The sequence below is a fragment of the Jaculus jaculus genome, chromosome 15 (assembly GCF_020740685.1).
Source record: "Jaculus jaculus isolate mJacJac1 chromosome 15, mJacJac1.mat.Y.cur, whole genome shotgun sequence".
In the NCBI taxonomy this organism is placed as follows: Eukaryota; Metazoa; Chordata; class Mammalia; order Rodentia; family Dipodidae; genus Jaculus; species Jaculus jaculus.
Window position 1 is genome coordinate 39,482,602 of NC_059116.1, and position 19,785 is coordinate 39,502,386.

The window sequence follows — 19,785 nt, forward strand, 5'->3', positions numbered from 1 at the left end:
TAATTTCTGCTCTGATTTTAATTATTTCTCTCCTTCTATAGTGCTTTGGGTTGGATTTTTGTTGTTTTTCCAGTGCCTTTAGGTGGATAGTTAGGTTATTGATGTGGGTTCTTTTTGTCTATTTTTATGAAGGCATTGAATGCTGTGCATTTTCCCCTGAGGACTGCCTTCATTGTGTTCCATAAGTTTTGGTACGATGTGTTCTCATTGCCATTCAATTACAGGAATTATGCAATTTCATTTTTTATTTCATCCACTATCCCTTTATTGTTTAAAAGTGTGCTGTTCAGTTTCCAGTTGCCGTTGGGATTCTTGGTGGGTATTTTGTTGTTGATTTCTAGCAATATAGCATTGTGATCTGTTATCATGCAGGGAATTATGTCAATTTTCCTAAATATGTGAAGGCAGTCTTTGTGACCCAGTATATGGTCACCTTTAGAGAATGTTCCATGGGCTGCTGAGAAGAACATGTAGTCTGTCGATTTGGGATGGAAAGTTCTGTAGATGTCCGTTAGGTCTAAGTGATCTATGGTTTTGTTGAGTTCTCATACTTCCCTGTTGTGTTTCTGTTTGGATGATCTGTCTATTACTAATAATGGTGTATTGAAGTCCCCAGTTATGATTGTGTTGGTGGTTATTTCTGTTTTATTGTCAATTAGGTTTTGTTTTATGAACTGTGGTGCCCCTGTGTTTGGTGCATACAGATTTATGATTGTAATATCCTCTTGATGGATCATTCCCTTGAAAAGTAGGAAGTAGCCTTCTTTGTCTTTTTTGATTATTTTTGGTTTGAAGTCTATTTTATCCTATATCAATATAGATACACCTGCTTGTTTCTTATTCCCATTTGCTTGGAATATTGTTTTCCACCTTTTCACCCTGAGGAGGTGTCTGTCTTTAGTGGTACAGTGGATTTCTTGAAGGTGCAGATTAAGGGGTCTAATTTTTTTATCCATCCTTTTAGGTTGTGTCTCTTGATGGGTGAATTAAGGACATTAATATTTAGGGTAATGTCTGTGAGATTTGATTTGATCCCTGTCATGTTGTGGTGGTAGATGTGTGTTTGTGTTTTCATGGGCTTTGAAGGTTTTTGTGCCTACTCTGGGTTTGGTTGTTGTGATCTGCTTATTGTAGGCATTTGAGTTTGGTTATTTGTTTCTCCTCTGTGGAGAATTTCCCAATATACTCTCTTTAGGTTTGGTTTTGTGTTCATATAATTGTAATGCTGAGTTTTGTCATGGAAAATTTTTCTTTCACCATCTATTATGAGGGATACCTTTGCCAGGTAGAGTAGTTTGGCTTGGAATCCATAGGTCTTAGATTTTGGAGGGTTTCATTCCAGGCCCTTCTAGCTTTTAGAGTTTCTATTGAAAGTCTGAAGTAATTCAGATGGGGTTTCCTTTGAATGTGGTGCACTGTTTTTCCCTAGCTGCTTTTAGGGTTTTCTCTTTGGTGTCAATGTTTAGAGTCTTAATGATAATGTGTCTTGGAGAGTTTCTTCTTTGGTCCAGTCTGTTTGGAGTTCTGTTGGCTTCTTGTATCTTGATGGGCCTTTCATTTAAGAGACTGGGGAAATCTTCTTCAATTATTTTGTTAAATAAGTTCCCCATGCCTTTGGTCTGAAATTCTTCTCCTTCTGGTTTTCCAGTGATTCTGATATTAGGATGTTTATGTGTATCCCACAATTCCCTCATGTTCTGTTCACAGGCACTTTTAATCTTATTGAAATTTTTGAACTCTCGAACTGTTTCTTCCATCTTATCTTCCAAATCAGAGTTTCTATCATCCACTTGGCAGACTCTATTCTTGAGAGCCTCTAGAGAGTTCTGGACTGGATCAATTAAGTTTCCGTTTTCTACTACTTTTCTATGTATCATTTCCATCGCTCTGTCAAGCTCCGTTTTCACATCATTTTCTAATTTTCTTGATGATTCTTGGAATTCAATAATTCTCTTTGAACTCCTTCCAATGTCTTATCAATTTTTTCTAGCTTAGTGATGGTAGCATCCACCTGATTATCGGTCCTTTGTTGCTTTACTGCAAGTTCTAGCAGTAGGTTGGTCAGGGTTGTATTGCCCATAGCTTCCATTTGATGTTCTGATCCTGATGACTCTTCTATGTTTTGGTTAGATGTATTCCTTGTAGGACTGGGTGATCTACCTGGATTTTCTTGCATTTGATCTTTCATGGGATATTTTTGCCCTGTGGTCTATCGATGACAGTGTATGGGCAGGTAGGTGGGTGGATCAGCCTAGGCTCAAGCACAATGGTAATCTGAGGTAGCCTGGGGCAGTTGCCAAGCAGCTTGGGCTTTGGCTCTCACTTACCAAAGCCGCCGATCTACTGCCTGAAAGGGGTTCCAAAGTTGCCTGAATTCTCAAGTGGTAATGCTGCCAAACTGCCTTAGAGCTTGGAGGGGGACTGAGGTACCAAGCCCTGAAGTTGCTCAAACGGGACTGGGAACACTGGGACCCAGAAACAGTCTTTTCTTCCCTGACACAGAGGAGTTGGGGGATGTTTGGGGACAGACAGGTAGGGGATGGCACCTGAGCTCCCGCTAGTGAGAGACTCAGTCTGGGTTTGTGTGGCCCTTGCTGTCGGGCTAGGCCCACTGAATGTGTGATTGGAACACAGAGGCACCTGCGGCAGTGGGCACCTGATCGGAGCACAGCACTGTGGGCTGGGAGCGCAATCAGAGCACAGCAGCAGCTGCTTGGAGGAGGGGGGGTGTACCCGCCTGAAAGGGGATCTGCGATTCCCTGTTTTCTCCCTCTGTGCCCTCCCACTTACAAGAAGACCCAGAAAACCCTTAATGTCTTGCCTTTCTTCCCCAGGTAATTTGCAGGGCAGCTAGGTGGTCACCATCTTGGCCAGAAGTCCCACAACCAGCTTTTGATCAGAGAGCCCTCTAAGGTTTCCTAAGAGAAAGACAGATATATGTCAGAGTACTAGATGCCCCACCAAATGTTAGTGGTAAGACCCCACTGCTGAAGACACCACTTGCGGTTGCCATGTAAAATGGAATGACATGGCTGGAAGATGGAAGAAAATCAGTCCCCAGAGAGTCAGCATGACTAGTACCAGAAGGTGCTACATGGTTGACTGGGGGAAAATGACCAATATCAGTCCAAGCAACTCTTGGTCTAACCTACTTAGTAGCAAATAACCTGTCATGATACTCACACAAGTGCAATAGTGGCACATAGCCATGGTGGGAAACCAACTGCTCTTGATTTGGCTAATTGATCCCCTCAGTGGAACGGGACCCATAGCTGGAGCTAGCAAACAACTCAGAACCATATACAAACATGAGCATGCTCTCCATTATTAAGCTACCACTAATCGTGGGCTACAAGAGTGCCTACAACTATTAAATTCTCTATAAAAAATATGGGTTATCCCATTTGTTTGGTGCTAACGTTACTCTTCTTTGGAGAATCTGCTTCTCTTTTTCAGATAGATGCAGATCGTGAGGAGAGAACCTCACTATCATACCTCAAAAGAGCCCCAGTTGAGACTAAGAATAATTGGTGTAATAAGCAAGGGTTTCTAGGTGAACTGGGTACCAGCACAATGGTGAAGGAGATTGACACAGAGAACAATCAATTTCTACCAATTAAGAGATCCAGAGACCCAGAGGCCCCCAACACCTCATCACTGAAGCAAACAAAAATGAACCCAATATGGCTCAGGGCAATTGTGTAGAAGAGGGAGTGGAAAGAATATCAGAGCCACTTGTTGGGTCATGATACGCAGATACATTTGTCCTGTCCTAAATGTGGGCTAACCCCACAATGCATGGCCCATATACTTCAACAAGGAGGGGTTAGGGAGAGGTAGTAGGTCATGGATGAGCCTAACAATGGTACCAATTTAACTGTATTCACTGAGCACAAATCTAATTTCAAAAAGTTGGATCAGATGGTTAATACTGGGTTGTATGTGGTTTTGCATTATTTGAAATTCTTTTTCTCCAATGTATAGAAAATATGAATTACTGTTTTCTCCTTTCTTCTATGTACCTCTCCTCATAATTGATGACATATCCTGAGTTTCACCCGAGAAAGGAGGCACACTCACATAATATCATTACTGTCTCTTTTACTCAGCTCCACACTGGTGGATGAACCTCCAAACCAGACACATTTGTTGGGAGAAAGTGATTTATTTCAGGGTGATAGATCCAGGGTATGTTCCTTAATGGTGAATAGAAATTGGGGCCCATAGAGATTAGGAGATGCCACCCTACATGCCAATTTGCTCTAGTAAAAGAATAGAACTCTTAGCAGAAAAGAAAATTGTGTATAATTGGATTGATCTATAGTGCCCCGTCTACTTCCCACAGTATAGCATGCTATCTAGATAGATATTCCAGATAGGCTGGCCGAGGGGTCTTCCCTCCAAATCTACAAATCAACTGGGTCTTCTCCTTGCATACCTGAATCTGACAAGGAATACAGTTTCTATGGTATAAAGGCTTCAGTCTTCTTCCTGTCACTCTCTCTGGATTCTCTCTCTGCTTGCGTCTCCTTGCTCAGGCTAGTGGAATAAATGTGAGCCTGGCCTCTACCCGCACGCAACCCAGAGAATGCAATACTGTTTCTTGGCCTGGAGGAATGTATTTTTCACTTGCTTCTCCTTTTTTTTTCCTCAGTTTTTATTAAAAATTTGCTTCTACTTGTTACTGTGGGGTAATTTGTCACTTCAATTATGTGTATCATTTTCCTCTGGTCTCCCGAACTACCTTGTAGATGCTTTTACTAACTCTTGGCCTGTTTCCTGTGTCTCTAAATATAGGACAATAATGGGTACAACTGTATATCTACATTAAGATGTCTCATCTAAATTTCTTGGTCTCTGCTTTGGTATTTTCACTCTGTTATTCTTTCTTAGGTTCCTACTATTTTCCCTCTTAATTTTATTCCATGGGGAATTATAAGATAGATACTATGTATTTTTCTCCTAAGTCTCCCTGCACAAGCTTCTACATTCTATTCTCCATGTGCTGTGTCTCCACTCCAGTCTTTTGAAAGACTCAGTTTCACTTAAATGGGCTCTACTACCCTCCACATATATTTTTGTCTCTATATTAGTCTTTCCCTACAAACCCCAGTTTTTGTTAAATTATAAACTATGCTGTCTTTTCCACACAAGGGCGTGTTTCCTATTTCCCATGTGATAATGTCTCTGCTCTAGCCTTCTTCTTATATCCCAATATCACTAAAATAAGTCAAATTTGTGATTTCTCCCTAAATAAACTTAATAATTCATAATTTATCTGGTTTGAGTATATTTTTATCAATTCTTTGTTAAAAATAGATCAGGTCCACAAATTTGGGTTCGTAAAGTTATAGGACCCTCCAAGCCCCCTGAAAACATGCATTATTGTTACATTTGAAATACTCTTCATTCCTTTAGCAATTAAAGCTGATTGGGAGTCAAAGTATTCCAACAGTATTTCTCAGTCTGTTGCATGGAGCTGTGTATGCTGCACTCATGATGAAGGTTATCATAACAGTGGGAATGCACTTGAGTGCAAACTTGAAGGGGAGATGGTAATGAAGATTGAGTGAGGGATGGTTAATACAACCCAGTAAGGCACACTTCTTAATGACTGATCCTCAACACTCTCTGCTCCAAAAGTCTCTTGGGAGACAAGTGACCTAAAACCATAGGCACTAATACTGGGCAATATTTATAATACACACACACACACACATACACACACACCCACAACCATTACAATCCCATGTTAACAAATATGTAAGTATGATGCAAGGATTTACTTCATGACAGTGTCATAGCTGCACAAGTTATTTATGATGGTCAGCCAATTAAAGAACAATTGTAAGCAATGATATCAATGTAATAAAGAATTCCTTTCTCCATGGTTTCAATATTTCAGCAATGTACATTTATCATTGTCTAAAGTACAAGACCATAACAAGATTTGCAGAATCCAAGCCCTCACTTCATGTCATAAAAAATTCTTCCTCAATAGGTATCATTATATTCATCATCCTATGGGTAACCAGTGATACTGAGTCCAACTTTATGTTTATGGATAGGTCATGTCCCTATGTGTAATTTTCTTCTTTAAACCTCCTTATCAATCATTGTCTTTCTGATACAAGATTTGACTTGTCTAAGTAATTCATGTTAACCCACTCATATGATACATAACCAACTCTGAAAACAAATGAAACTCACTTGTGTGGGGGTGCAAAACCCTAATTTGGATTAAAAAATAATGTTATGATGTCTTCAGTCTCTATAGCACCCTTAGTTTAAATTGTAAAGAAAGATATACGTTCAAGAACTGATTTTATATGTGACTTTGTGAAGAGAAATTCTATCTCGTCGTAGCAAAATAATGTAGCACTTGGGGACAAAGATGCAACCCAATAACCCAGCACTGGAGGCCAGGATTGAAAAGACTTCCACAGCCACCATGAATTTCCCTTGGCTGCTTTGGTAGACAGGGAGGAAGGTGACCCACACACTGCAGAACACTAGCATGCTGAAGGTCAGGAACTTGGCTTCATTGAAGGTGTCAGGCAAGCTCCTGGCCAAGAAAGCCACTGTGAAGCTCACTATGGCTACAGATCCCAGGTATCCCAGGACGCAGTAGAAGGCAGTGACTGAGCCCTTGTTGCAGACGATGATGATATGTTCATATTCAGAGTGTGCATCTATGTCAATAAAGGGAGGAGACGTTGCTAGCCACACTGCACAGAGAGTAATTTGGACCAGGGTGCAGGTGGGAATGATGAAGTTAGGTGCCCCTGATACCAGCAGCCCCCTCATCCTTCTTCCTGGAGTGGTGACCTTGAAGGCCAGGACCACAGTAACTGTTTTGGCCAAGACAGTGGAAACAGCCACAGTGAAGAGAACTCCAAATGTGATCTGCTGCAGGATGCAGGTAACAGTGTTGGGACGTCCAATGAAGAGCAAGGAGCAGAGAAAACAGCAGTTGAGGGAGATTAGCAGGATGTAGCTGAGGGTGCGGTTATTGGCCTTCACGATGGGAGTGTCTTGGTGCTTCCAAAACACCCCAAGAACAAGAACTGTGAGTACAGAGAAGCCTAGTGACAGGCAGGCAAGAGTCATCCCCAAGGGGTCTTCATAAGACAAGTAGTTCTCAGATTTCTGCAGGCAGTGGGTTTGCTGTACATTGGCATATTGATCATCTGGACACTTCACACACTGCTCCATGTCTGAGGTAGAGAGCAAAGACTCATCAGTACAGCACCGTTTTTCATGTGTCACTGATGTCTCACATAAGTGTGTCTAGCATGTTCCTTCTGTGTTGGCATGGACAGAAAAATAAGTGGATTATCCTGGAGACATGACTCAAAACTTATTGATCTCACATGTATGGTGAAGGACACCTAGGAACCATTATTACTTTCACTTATCTCACATATACAAAGTAGTTTATTTATCTTAATGCTCCTTGTGTCAGCCCATTCAGAGTCATAATAAAAGTCTTAATTGCTTGGTGTGGTACCTCATACCTTATATCACTCACTTGGAATACAGAGGTTGGAAGACCACTGAAACTTGAGTCCAGCCTTCAGTTATAGCAGTTACACAGTGAGTTACATGTCATTCTTGGCTAGAGTGAATTCTTGCCTCAGAAAAAACTTGAAAAAAACTTAAACTTGGCAATTCATAAATTGTAAATATAATACATGTAATTATTCCGACTGTGCATTTCAACTTAGTGTGAGAGCTAGTACATTCTACTATCTTAATCTAGGTGGAGTTCTGTGTTGGTTATTCACAGTAGGGAAATTCAAATCTTCCACCAGTATATGGTGAAGTAACTTATGATTAAAAGTAGACGCCAGGATATAATTATCACCAAAAGCTGTACACCATCACCTTGGAGCAGTGTTTTGCAAATTAATTTTGAGAGGACATGGTTAGCATCTATACATTTTATTGAATTTTACCTCCTATATAATCTTTTTTCTTAGTAATTTATTCAGGATCTATTGAGAAAATAGGATGAGAAAAATCAATTAACAAATTACCAAGGAATAGATGACACATAGTGAGCAAAGGAAGAAGTTATCACTCCTAACTCTGAGATAGTTTTTGTTATGACATATGTGAATATTTAATTTTAAATACATTTGTTCATTAGATAAACTTGAAGCATATCTTTTTATATTGAATATGTACAATGAAGAACATACCTTTATTTCTTTTTAGTGTGTAAATGTGTGTGCATTTGTGGTGAGTATGCATGTGTGCACACACATTTACTAATAGCTTTGTGTTTTACAATTTTCTTTCTGTGTGTGCATGGACCTGGGTGAGTGGGAATTTGGAGACTAGAATTCAGCACTGAGTGGTCTTTTCAATTGCTGTCCACCTTATTCTTGAGACAGGCATCATTACTTTATCTGGACCTGAGGAATTGTACTAGGTATCACCACCCACTCTCAGGCCTGCCAACAGAAAAATGCCTCCTCTGGTAAGGGACCACCAATGGAGGTGAGAGATCAGGGAACATAGCCAGGTAGATAATGGGAAGTTGATTACACTAAGGTAAAGCCAGGTCAGTATGGATATAAATATTTACTTGTTTATATTGATACCTTTTCAGGATGGTGGAAGCTTTCCCGACCATGTCTGAGACATAGTCAAAGTGTGACTAAGGAATTGTTAGAGGAGATAATTCCCTTCTATGGGTTGTGCCTCCAGATTAGATCAGATAGAGGGCCTGCCTTTGTGTCCAATCACTAGGGAATTGACCAAGACATTGGAGATTAATTGGAAGTTACATTTTGCCTATCATCCCCAAAGTTCAGGACAGGTAGAAAGAATTAATCCTAGAGACTGATGAAGGGTGGGTGGAACTCCTTCCCTTTACCCTGTTGAGGGCCAGGTGTACATCTTATGTAAAATGAATTACTCCATTTAAAATTATGTATGGAACCCATTCCCCCAAATCCTGTCCCATATGGGTCTTGAAAAGATAAATAACTTCACTAATGAAATGCTTCTTTCTATCCAAATCTTACAGAGTCCAGGAGTCCATTGTTCCAGCAATCAAGGCTGTATTTCAGACTCACTCTGTTTGCCCCCATCCCCTTCAGCTTGGTGATAGATTTTAGGACAAGAGACACCATATGGGGACATTGGAAGGGCCCCCTCAATGTCATCCTAACCACTCCAATTGCTGTGAAAGTAAAGGGGACAAAATAGAAGAGCATCAGACTTATTTTTTATGAAACAAAGGGGCCTTTGTATGGCTTTAGATAAAACTTATTGATTTTATACCAATCAGTTAGGAATAAATCCAAAATACAATTCCTTGAGTTAGAGAAAAATATCAAAGAAAAAGAACTTCAGAGAGAAGACACTAGTAATTGGTTTCAGTCTGTGTTTCGTTGGTCTCCATGGCTAACTTCCCTTATCTCTTCTATTGCTGGCCCCCTGATACTACTGCTCTTAGGCCTTATCATAGGACCCTGCATTATTAATGCTCTAAGTAGATATGTAAAGAATAGAATAAATTCTGTTAAACTCATGGTATTGTGGACACAATACACCCTCTTAGATGAAAATACACTAGACACTGTTCTTCACAAATCAAGGGTTTAACTTAGTGTCATATCAGAAGGGGAAATGGAGAATGGAATGTGAAAGGAAGGGGATTATCTCTCTGTGCAGTGCACAATGACCTCCCTATATCTCTTTGTTTCTAAATATCTTTGTGATTACAAAGCCTAGACTGTTTCTTTCCTATGTTCCTCCTATGTGATTTATGTAACCTTGTGACTTCTTGTAATAGTTCTCGCTTGTTTAACAGAAGGCGATTTTGTGATTTAAGTCATGATCCTTTTTGTTTGTTTGTTTTTAAACTATAAACATCATGTGGCTATTTCCAATAAAAGCTGACACTCCTAACAGATCGAAGCTGCATCTTGAGATCTTGAATTCTGGGATGAAGCTTTCTTCTTCTTTCTTTTTACCTAATAAAACTTTGATACACACATAACAACAACAACAACAATGACAAAAACAATGGATTGAAATAATAAAGTATGTATTTTTTTAGTAATTCAATAATTTATCCTTTTAACAGTATATAAAAGTATATAGGTCTCATCCACAAGGTATATATGAATGACATTTACAATGGAGACCTTCCATTTTTGTTTTTTCTTTCAAACATTTTAATGTTCTGTACCAGAGCAATACTGTAGTTTTACATGAATCTCACATACCTTTGTATTCTTACACATTGTTTGCTATATATGACAGAAGTTCCCTGCAAAATGCTCATTGGAAAAGGAAATTCAAAATTTTGAAGAAATGTACAGTTTGTACTTAATAAAAAAGATTCTGAAATACACATAGCAGTATGTCAGACAATTCTACCTTCTCCCATTCCTTTTCCTCACTTTTAGATTAAGCCATGGTAAGTTTTGTTTTCTGCAGAATTTCAAAAACTAAAAATTAAACAAAAGAACTTCTCACTCTGTAGCAAATCCATGGTTTGTACATTTCAGATTATTTCTGTATAAATCTCACAAGTAAAATAATGCCTTCTTAGGGGAAATCTTACATAGACTTTCACACAGAACTATATAGGAATTTTTTTTTACAACAATAAGTTGATTAATAGGGTGTGTATATTTTAAAGGGCAATATTGATACATAAATTCAGTGATTAGTAAGACAGAAGAGATTCTTTTCTTTTCTTTTCTTTTTTGTTTTTTCAAAGTATGTTTTCACTGTAGCTCAGGCCGACCTGGAACTCACTACGTAATATCATGGTGGCCTCCAACATGCAGAGATCCTCCTACCTCTGCCTCCCAAGTGCTGGGATTATAGGAACATGCCATGAGGCCTCGCTGATTTTATTCTTTTGAATTTCCTTCCTGGACCCTTGAAACCCTCCTGTGAGTTATAGAAGATAATCAATCTGAGGCACATTTTTCTTTCTCGCATGCAGTTACCTGTCTCATTGGAAATCTCATTTTTTGGGCACCGATAGCAATAGAAGCAGCAGGCTGCTTGTCCCTCTTGATGGTATTTCTTGAGCCCAGGACGGCACGGCACACTGCACACTGAAGGCAGGATCTGAGGAAATTTAGATATGTGTCAGAGAAAGAAATCTAAGATCCTCCTCTCAAACTAGACAATGTTAGATGATTGGACCATGAAAAATATATTTTTAGTGCTTGATGTTCATAGTAATTTTGCTATGTTGTATAATGTCTTTATATAATCATATAGAAACAAATTCATGAAAATTACAGTTGTTATCAAACATTTAAAAAAATTATAAATATATCTAGGAATCAGTGTATGATGAGGAGACACATATTCCACAAGAGTGTAGCCATTAATGTCTAGTGTAAAGTACCACCACAGGACAACCCACCTGTCTACTTCCTGTGGCCCACTGTGCCGTGTCTTCAGATAAATACAACTGCTGACCATGTGGAAAATGTGGGGAAAACTGTCCCATTTTCACCTTCAGATCAATACCATGGGGGAAATTCCAAATGTTGAGAACATCATACTCATCACTTACTTGTCCTTTTGGGCTCATATTCACTACACCTCCAATAGGGTTAATAAAGAGAACATTCTTCAGAAAACCATGTACCTAAAAAATACACATTATTCCATGACTGGAAAGGCCCATATGCCATGACTGAATGCATGATGTAGGGAATGCGCTTTATTTTATAGTTCTTCCTTACTATGCACATTCACTGCTGAAAACAAACTGATAAAATACGTGACTTTACACAGATCATTTAAAAATAGCATTATGGTTTTTATAATATTACTTTCTTAGCTGGGTGTGGCAATACATGTTTTCAATCCCAGCACTCAGGAAGCTGAAGTAGGAGGATAACTGTGAGTTCAAGGCCATCCTGAGATTACAGCATAAATTCTAAGTCAGCTGGGGCTGGAGTGAAACCCTACCTTGAAAATCAAAGGAAAATAGAAAACGATAATAGTTTGTCTTACAAAAAATGACAAAACAGTTGCTAAAGAAATAATAGGTAGACTATACACTGTGATAAATATCAGTATCAATATCTGTATTGTCTCTGGTTGCTTTTAGAACTTCAGACATGAAAAGGAGATTGGGAACACATTTACTTTTGGAAGAACTACTTTATGCCAACTATGGAAACTCTCTCCCAGATTTCTGAAAACAGTTTTTAGAAGCAGACATGTCAGTACACATCTTTAGTCCCAGTGAGAGAGAGTCAGGCAGCTTTGTTAGGCAGCTAGGATAACTGGGCACCTGAAAGTTAGAAGGAGGAATCTCTTTGGGCCTATCCTTCTAGTTTCTACTTTGCTAGAGATCAAGACATGATCTGATTTCTCATCTCTTCCTTAGGTCTGTTTTTCCACACAAAGCCTGGACCCCTACTGGGAGGGAGTTTCTCCTGGGATTTAAATCTAGTCCTATCATTGTAGTTCTTGAAGTTCAGCCCCTGAAACATGGTGTCATGACTCGCCTCTTCCTGAGACAGCCCCTACCCCAGACCACTTACTGTCTCTCTGGCTCACCTTAGCCAGAAGGTAGGGCCCACCATTATAAGCTTATAAACAGATGTATGTGAGGTTACAAACCTCTTTTTCTTGGTGATTCATACAATACTTATGTTGAATTTCTCCTTGCGTTGGCCTGGCTAGGCTGAGCTGAGGCTAGTCCCCCTAACACCTACTTTCCACATGGACTCTTTACCCCCTCCCGCTCTCCACATGGCAAGAGCTCTTTGTACTTTCCTTTCATTCCTTTCTGTGTCTTTTTCAGGGCCATCATGTGGGCTCTCAAGCTACATGCAAGCAGTCATTTTCCTTCTCTTGTTTCTGTACTTCTTTAAATAAATATAATAATTTAGTAATTACTCTTCTCAGTCTTATTTCACTCATTACTTTTGGTTAATAGTAGACATGAACCCAGGGTGTGGGTTCAAGGCCTTTTCTGGACCTGTAACACCTCCTTTTGGGAGGCTGAGTTAGGAGGATGACTGTGATACCCAGGCCAGCTTAGGGTTACAGAGTTATTTCCAGACCAGTCTGGGCTAGAGTGAGACCCTGCTTTAAATAAACAAACAACCCCTCCACCACCAATACACCTTGTTCTTGTTACTTGAGGAACATGGTTTCATCAGCTCTTCACTTATAGTTTATATGGTAAAATCTGTGCTTAGATTTCAAGTAATGAAAACGTTGCCAGCCCTGGTAATGTATGCCTTTAAGCCCATGACTTGAATCACTATGTGTGATGGCTACCCTGAGACACCATACTGAATTCCAGGTCAACACCACCAAACTTAAGCATTATATTGAGGTCATCTTTCTCCAATAACATTCAAGGTCACTAAAAGTTTCCTTGATTTCCACTAACTTTATTTATTTATTTTTAATTTTGGGGCAGTGTTTCTAACTAGCCAAGTGTGAACTGGAACTTATCCTTTGTAGCCTAGCCTTGCCTCAAACCCACAGTAATCTTTCTGTCTTAGCTTCCCTATAGGAGATGTCTGTTAGCAACCTTAGTCATAGTCTTCTTCATGATGTACACACACAGAGAGTTTTACTTGCTTGGACGTGACAAAGTACAGAAAGCCTTGTAACTGAAATAAAGAATCCTAGACAAATAGGTGTGAGCATGTCTTGCCAACATTGAGGATGTCACATTTGTTGAAAGTAAGTACCACTGATTTTAAGACACTATACCTGAGTGCATGAACCATATTTCATAAAATCATTTCCTATCCTCTGAGAATCTACTTGTTGAAGAATCATTTCATGGAGGGCATGGGCCACAGCATACACAGCATTGTAGATGTTGTAAAACTCTTCATCCATGGCCACGTCAAAGCTGTGCCTTGAAAACCACTCCAGTGAAGGATTGTAAGAATAGTTGTTCAGTGTTTCATAGTATGATTTGGAGAGAGAACAATTAAATTCCACCCATCTTGTTTTTACAGAATAAAAGTTTTCTGTATATTTGGAAAAGTTCATTGTCTGGATAAAAGTTTTTAAACTAGAAATCTCACCATGGTGGTGTACGAAAGTGAAAGACCAACGGTATGAGTAAGGGATGAAGTTTCCTTCACATGGGAAGACATCCCACTGTGAAGTGGTGACCCAGATTCTCCATGCTCCTAAACATTCCCATTTTCTAAAGCTCATTTCCAGAATAGGATTAATGTTACCATAAATGACAACAGCATTTGCCGATGATGTGAAGATTGGATAACGCATATATATAAAAAATGTCAGTGCTATATCTGCGTTCATAGGGATCATATTCACATATGCTAGACAGATGCCATATCTTTGCATTTCTACTCTCAAGGTAGAGAGAAATTGAGAGCCTTGGTCATCATCTGAGATGAACAGCTCCACCCATGTCCAGCTGAAATGAAGCATCAAGGAGACCATGGCAAGGGGAAGGTTTGTATCCTTGGGGGCCACCTGATAAAGATAAGGAAACTTCTTCCGGTCACTTAGTGTAGGATGAAATGGTCCATAGGAAATCTAGAGGAAACAGAACATTGGAATCTACAAAAGGATAGGATTTTGTCAGGCACAAGGTAACTTCTGGCTTACATTTTAAACTAACATGAAATAGACAAAAATCTTGTTCATGTTCTTAGCACAGTCATATCTAATTCCCAGGACCTGATAGGAAATTACTGACCAGTGATTCCTCTGTAGAATCTCATTTCCTCTTACCCTATTCTTCTTTTCTATTTCAAGCAGGTAAAGGTTAATAATCCACCAAATCTGAGAGTTTTTCAGTTCAGTTAAAATCATGATAAACATAGGCATAAACCACGTGCTTAGTTACTTGAGAATGCCACTGAGAGACTTGGTTTCAACTCCCCCTATTGACATACACTCACCTGTGGCCTTACATAGAGCTGCATGAGTGGTGCTATTCTGGCAGATCCTACCCAAGAGGGTCCTGTAAGTGCTATCTGACATGCTTTCTGCTCACACATATAGTTTGGAGAATCCTTCATGAGATTTGACAATTCATTATTATTAACAAAAAATGAAAAACTCTGACAAATCTTAGAAATGGGATGCAATTGCAGTGACACATTATGTAGTAGATTGGAGCTATGGTTAACATCTTCCAAGGCAAAAATCAATGCCAGCACATGCTGGAACCTTGTGATTGGCAATCTGAAAAGGAAGCACAATCATCATCATGGATGAGGTGTCAATCTTAAGCTTCAAATCAAGCACCCTGAACACTATGTATCAAATGACATTCTCCCTGAACTTCTCTTGTTGAACATGCTCCTGCTATTATGAGGATGGGGAGACATGACATTTTTAGAAGCCAGTATTTGAAAATTCATAAAAGTAAAACTTTTGTAAATAAGTTTATTCCCATTGTTGTGGTGGTATGAATGTGAAATGTTCTCTATATCCCCATGTGTTTATGATTAAGTCTTAGAGTCAATCTCTAGCTAGTGAAACCATTGGTAGTTGGAGCTTTGCTGGAGGAGGTATGTCACTCTGGGTGGGTCTGGCTTTTATAGTCCACTCCCTTTACATTACAAGCTAGCTTATTCTTGCTGCTTCTTTCAGCTGAGGTCGAAAGATGTGAGTTCATGCTGTCTATTCTCGGTATGTGCCCACACTGTTATGAAATTTCCCCTTATAATTTCTCTTAAGTTCCAGGGAGCTGAAATAAATGCTTTACTCTCCTAGTCTGCTTCCTGTCAGGCTTTTTGCCCCAGCAAGGAGAAGTTAACTGCTACTAAAAATTGTTAATGAGAATTGCAGTGATTTTGGTGAAATAATCCTGACTACCTAGTTCTTGCCTTTTAGAACTGGTTTGCTGGAGGAAGATTGAAGAATATGTAACTTGGACTAGACAAGCAGTGCTAGAAGTATTGCTTGGCAGACTATTCTAGTAAGTGTTTGAAAAACCTAAATACAGAGTAAAGTGTGAACTTGGAAGGCTTACCATTTGAGGTTTTAGAGTGAAAACAGCATGTTTTTGGAAAATGGGCTAGAAGTAGTTTGTGTGATATTATGGTAGAGAGGCTGGCTGAAGTCTACACATGGGCAAGAAATTTGAGCAAAGTTGAATTTAAGTGTAATGGACAATTGTTTGATGGAGGAAATTACAGAGTAGAAGGATATGAAGGATATAGAGTTTGGCATAGATGATTGTGTGGGCTGCTTTAGGCTCCTTTAGCTGAAATATTTTTAAAAGTTTAACATCGTTGAGGATATGCAAGTTGTTCTCATCTTGACAGTAGACAGAGTGGTGGTTCTTTTCAAAGGAAGAGCCTGAAGGAAGAATCCTGAAGGAGATGAATGTTCTTCAAAATCACCTTGGTATTGGATCGTCAGTCTTATTAGTATTCCTCAACTGGGAGTGGTTTTGGAAGCATTAGGATGTCAGAAGTTTGTGGCATTGTTTTATACCATTGTTTCAGAAGCCATTAAGGATAGAAAATATGAGTGAAAGATAAAGGATGCTGTAGGGAGACCCATGAGCCCATGATATGTGTTACAACTGAGACTCCATAATTTTGAAGATGCAGGCAACAAAGGAATCTTCTTGGTTAAGAAGACCCTGTCCTGGCTACAAGCAACAGAGCTGTAGGGACAGAGATGCAGAAGTATTTTGGATCCCTGAGGATTTCATCTTATGACTCAGATACCAGGGAGGAAAATTTAAATGTGCGTGTGTGTGTGTGTGTGTGTGTGTGTGTGTGTGTGTGTGTACCAAATCTATACTTGACAGAGAAAGAGGGAGGGAGAGTGAGAGAGAATGGGCATGCCAGGGCCTCCAGCCACTGCAAATGAGCTCCAGATGCGTGCATACCTGTGGGCATCTAGCTAAAATGTGTTCTGGCGAATCAAACTTGGGTCTTTGGCTTTGTCGGCAAACTCCTTAACCACTAATCCATCCCTACACAGTTCTATGCTTAGTTTTTAAGCATTTTTTTTTTCATTTGAGAGAGAGAGAAAGAGAGAAAGAGAAAGAGAGAGAGAGAAAGAGAGAATTTTAACACCAGAGCTTCATCCATAGCAATCAAACTCCAGATCCTTTCGCCACATAGTGGGCATATGCAACCTTGTACTTGCCTCATTTTGTGCATCTGGCCTATCAGGGATGTGCAGAGCTGAACATGGGTCCTTAGGCTATGAAGGCAAGGGCCTTAGCTGCTAAGCCATCTCTCCAGGCCATCTATACTTATTTGTGATCTAGCATTGGTCCAGTCTTTACTTAGTCTTTCCTCGTTTTCTTTCCTTCCCTCCCCTCCCTTCCCCTCCCCTCCCCTCCCCTCCCCTCCCCTCCCTTCCCTTCCCTTCCCTTCCCTTCCCTTCCCTTCCCTTCCTTTCCTTTCCTTTTCTTGTGAATGGGAATGTTTCCTTTGTGCCACGAGGCACGATGTGCAGAGAGCCTGAGTCATTTTTGTTTTGATTTTACTGGGTTCACAGTTAAGATATGGTCTTGTGTCCCTGATGAGACTTTGGACTTTTGAACAGTGTTGCACTTGTAAAGACGATGAGGACTATTAATGTTGGACTGAATGCATTTGGAGTCATGAGATGGCCATGAGTCTATGGGGCAAGTGGCCGAATGTGCTGGTAATGTCCTGCTGGTGTAGCCTTTAAGGGACAGTCTTGCCAGAGGAGGTGTGTGGCTTGTGTGGGCCATGGGATTTATCATCCAGCCTCTCTTACTTGTATTAGCTACATCACTCTTGCTTCCTCCCAGCTGATGTGATGCCTGGCTATCAATATTTAATATGCTTCTCTACCATACTGAAACTTCCTCTAAAAACTTTGTGCCAAAATAAACCCTTTCCTTTCATAACCTTGTTCCAGTTAGTGTTTTGTCCCCTCAATGAGAAGGTAAATATGGTAAATGCTACCATTCTGATAATCATTTATGAGATTATTACATCTTTACCATATGATGGTGTAGGGGATTCTTCATTTTTTTAATAATAAAAATGAACATTGTCCTGAGCAAATAATTAGTTTTTCCATGGATTGATCCTGGAGTTATCGTTCTTGAGAAAAATGGAAAAATATTGGCATACCAGTGACCAAGTTGATGGTGTTTTCTTAATTGCAAACTACAGGAAAATCAGGACTCATTTAATGATTACTGTATAAAAATTTGTGATGTTGGCTGGAGAGATGGCTTAGTGGTTAAGCACTTGACTGTGAAGCCTAAGGACCCCAGTTCAAGGCTCAATTCCCCAGGTCCCATGTTAGCCAAATGTACAAGGAGGGGCATTCATCTGGAGTTCATTTGCAGTGGCTGGAGGCCCAGGAGTACACATTCTCTTCCTGCCTCCCTCTCTCTCTCTCTCTCCCTCTGATATTTCTAAATGCCCATATTTTAAAATAGAGTAATCAAAAATAAATAATTTAGCCATTCACATGAATACTTTTGAAAAATATGAAGAATTCCAACCCAAAATACCAGACAAAAAGTAATAATCATGGTAAGTACAGAAACCTTTGAACTCATTTTTTTGAATTGAAAAATTGTTGATATAGAAGATGATTCTTTAAAATTTAAACATGATTAGTAAACTAATGGCCAAATTTATCAAAATAAAAATAGTGAACATTATGAAAACGGTATTACAATAAATACTAATGAAATAGGAAGAGATGTTAAAACATACTTCAAAAACATATATTCCAAAAAAATGGAAAGATATGGAAAATAAGTAAATTTCTTGATTCATATCACCCACCTAATCTGAGTTTAGAAGACACAAAATGCATGAATGTAGGTATAACATGTAATGAGACTGAAAAAGTAATTAAAACCCTCCCAAGAAAAAAAGTTCAGGCCCAGATGTATTCTCTACTAAATTCTACCACATCCTCACTGAAGAATTAAAACCACTTCTTCTCAGATTATTTCCCACAATTAGAAATGAAGAAAGGGCTAGAGAATACACTTACTGTTTAAGTACTTGCCTGTGAAGCCTAAGAACCCTGGTTCAAGGCTCAATTCTCCATTGCCCATGTAAGTCAGATACACAAAGGTAGCACATGCATCTGGAGTTGTTTGCAGTGGCTGGAGGTTCTGATGTGCCCATTCTCTCTCTCTCTCTCTCTCTCTCTCTCTCTCTATCTCTCTCTCTCTCTCTATCTCTCGCTCACTTGCTCTCTCTTTGTCTCCCTGTCTCTCTGAAGTAAATAAACTTAAAATTAAAAATGGAGATAATAGCCCTTTACATCCTTTATGAAGCCAAAATTATACTAATACGCAAAACAGACAGAAACACAAGAAAAGAAAATTATAAACAATATCCTTCATGAACTTAGATGTGAAAGTTATGAATAAAATTCTTGACAATTGAATCCACTAACATATTAAATGTGTCATCCACTTGATCAAGTAGGTTTCATCCCAAGGATGCAGTAATTGTTAAACATATAGATAAACATGCCAGCTACCATGTTGATGCTGTTTTCTTAATAGCAAACTACAGGAAAATCAGGACCAAATTAATGATTACTGTATAAAAATTTGTGATGTGGGCTGGAGAGATGTCATAGTATTTAAGTGCTTACCTGTGAAGCCTAAGGACCCCAGTTCAAGGCTCAATTCTCCAGGTCTCTCATTAGCCAGATGCACAAGAAGGTGCATTCATCTGGAATGGATTTGCAGTGGCTGGAGGCCCTGGTGTGCACATTTTCTCCGTCCCTCCATCTCTCTCTTTATCTCTCTCTCTCTCCCTCTTTCTCTCTCTAGCTCTCAAATAAATAATTTAATTA

At 39.4% G+C, this 19,785-nt stretch overlaps 1 protein-coding gene across 1 annotated transcript in view; it reads right to left on the reverse strand.

The window, feature by feature from the left end:
- Nucleotides 1–6,312: 6,312 nt before the first annotated feature.
- LOC123455054 (vomeronasal type-2 receptor 116-like) overlaps nucleotides 6,313–19,785 on the reverse strand; it is a 38,614-nt gene continuing 25,141 nt past the window's right edge. Inside the window, exons 4-8 of the mRNA XM_045134741.1 lie at nucleotides 14,907–15,192; nucleotides 13,732–14,538; nucleotides 11,408–11,635; nucleotides 10,980–11,103; nucleotides 6,313–7,217 (exon numbers count right to left, since the gene is read on the reverse strand). Of these exons, the coding sequence (XP_044990676.1) occupies nucleotides 6,313–7,217; nucleotides 10,980–11,103; nucleotides 11,408–11,635; nucleotides 13,732–14,538; nucleotides 14,907–15,192 (2,350 nt within the window). The remainder of the gene's footprint in view (nucleotides 7,218–10,979; nucleotides 11,104–11,407; nucleotides 11,636–13,731; nucleotides 14,539–14,906; nucleotides 15,193–19,785) is intronic.